Genomic DNA, 2160 nt, shown 5'->3' with positions numbered 1-2160 from the left:
ATATATACAGAGAGAGAGAGTAAAATGAATGGTGTTGGAGAGTGGAGCATCCAATATTTAGGGCTGAGTCTTTCTCCAGGTTTAAGAGTGACTGGCAATTTCATTTAACTCTTGCCGTTACTTTTTTTCCCAAGTCATAAAAGTCTTGCCTGCGTTAAACAACCACCAGTCTCCTTGGATTCTGTTTGATCCAATACACAAACACCTTGCAATCTGGTTTTCTTATTCCAGGAGGGACAATTCAACCTATCTTTGTTTGGAAACTGGATTTCACATTCATATTTACAAGAGATAACGTTGAAGAAATTTGAAGTGATATTTATAAAGGTGTGTAAAGAGATCTGTAATATCAGAGTGTGTGTGTGTGTATATATTCTATATATATATATATATATATATATATATATACACACACACATTAAGTGTTTCATTAATTTGTGAGCCAGGAAGTCTGAATCTAATCCTATGTATGTTAGCTTCAAAGGGTTAAAAGTAACGAATCTGTTGATTGGTCTTTTGCAATATTAGAATGCAGGATGATCATTGTGTCTTGAGCCATAACATAGAGATAAGTGATGCATGAAAATAAGAAAATTATATTTGAAAACCACGAAAATCAAACAAATTTTATGGTTTACTCATTATCAAAATGTTGGTCTACTAATTAGAAAGCTATAGAATGAGACACTGACAGCACAAACGTCACTCTCATTAACAGATGAAGGATACACACTGCAACAACTTGTATTTCTATTTATCCTTTACAATTTACCCAAAGGTGTTACTTTGTACCAGAGTTCACCTCCATGACAGACCTGGAGACGAGGCACCATAAAGTCTGCAAACGTTCCTGCACAGAGCTCAACACTGCAAGTTAATTTTTGTGAGATAAGTTGTACTATGGAAGCTATTTACGAAGTGGAATGGATAATTGAACGATAAGTGGTTTAGTTAATGATGCAACGCAATTTTTCAACCAATTGTCAATAGAATATTCTAAAATGGATCAATATTTTGTTTATCTAAAACTAACAGGAATTAAACAACCAAACCATGTTACTAGAATAACTCACAGACCTTTGAAGAATAGCCAATTAGGTTCAAAAACATGTTCTTTAAGAATAAACTCCTTTGATTGTGCCATCTTCATTTTGATGACGTTTTTTCTCCATAATAAGAGAAGACATTTTTTTCTGTTTCGTGTAGTTTTACTTCAAATAGAAGGTCAGCTTGATTATATTGATTCAGTTCTTCAGAAAGTTGGTTCCAGATAAAAACAACGATATTTTCTCCAGTACTGCAATCAAAAAGTAAAACCAGATATATAAAGATGTCATTCCTGTGAGAATATTTCTAAAATTCTTCCTATAATTGTTAACTAATTTAAAAACAATTTCCTGCCACAGAAACACCTAAAAAATTTGGTTTATGGTTTGAATTAAAGTCCTGAAATGAACTGATGAAATAGTAGAGATTTAAAATAGTGAGCAAGGCTCAGCACTCTACAATATTTCATTTGATATTCAATTCAATAAAGGCATTCATTGCTGGGAACGGCTGATAAAAATTACAGCTGATCGGAATGGAGTGGTCTCCCTTAGATCTTGCTCGTGTTTTCCCAAATATTTCATAATTAAATGAGAGAATTAAAATGCAACTAGAAAAGGAGGTTTTAAGTTACCTGGGGTTATATTTAAAGTATGGAACATCTTTGTCTATGTTTTTATGGTCCAAAACATCCATGACACATTTCTGGAAATTATAAACAGAAATATTCTACAAGATACAGAAATTATCAAACAATTTAAGTGGTGGGAACATTTTGTGAAGATGTAGTTTCTGTAAATCAAAATAGACTTTAAAAAGAATGTCAATCAATTAATCAAAATAAATGAAAAGACACTCAACGTACTTAGATAATAAAGTGAAATGAAAAGATGAAATAAGAAGGTGAATGAAAGGCTGTTGAGTATATAAATGCAATGAATAACAAAAGAATTTAATTTAAATAAAAGGAGAGAATTAGAATCTAAGAAGAAATTAAGAAAGCATGAATTAAGTCAAAGTTAGGAATTGTAATTAGAGAAATTAATCATTTTCTGTATATTTAACACATATGCTTATATATATATATATATATATATATATATATATATATAT

General features: G+C 30.8%; 1 protein-coding gene across 2 annotated transcripts in view; it reads right to left on the bottom strand.

Annotated features, from left to right (window-relative positions):
• Positions 1 to 6: 6 nt before the first annotated feature.
• LOC106876574 (6-pyruvoyl tetrahydrobiopterin synthase) overlaps positions 7 to 2160 on the bottom strand; it is a 27301-nt gene continuing 25147 nt past the window's right edge. For both annotated transcript variants that reach the window (XM_014925176.2, XM_014925177.2), the window contains exons 6-7: positions 1682 to 1752; positions 7 to 1297 (exon numbers count right to left, since the gene is read on the bottom strand). In XM_014925176.2, the coding sequence (XP_014780662.1) occupies positions 1147 to 1297; positions 1682 to 1752 (222 nt within the window). In that variant the 3' untranslated portion in view covers positions 7 to 1146. The remainder of the gene's footprint in view (positions 1298 to 1681; positions 1753 to 2160) is intronic.

Source organism: Octopus bimaculoides, chromosome 10 (assembly GCF_001194135.2).
Source record: "Octopus bimaculoides isolate UCB-OBI-ISO-001 chromosome 10, ASM119413v2, whole genome shotgun sequence".
Taxonomy (NCBI): Eukaryota; Metazoa; Mollusca; class Cephalopoda; order Octopoda; family Octopodidae; genus Octopus; species Octopus bimaculoides.
This window is presented reverse-complemented; position numbering and strand designations above follow the sequence as displayed.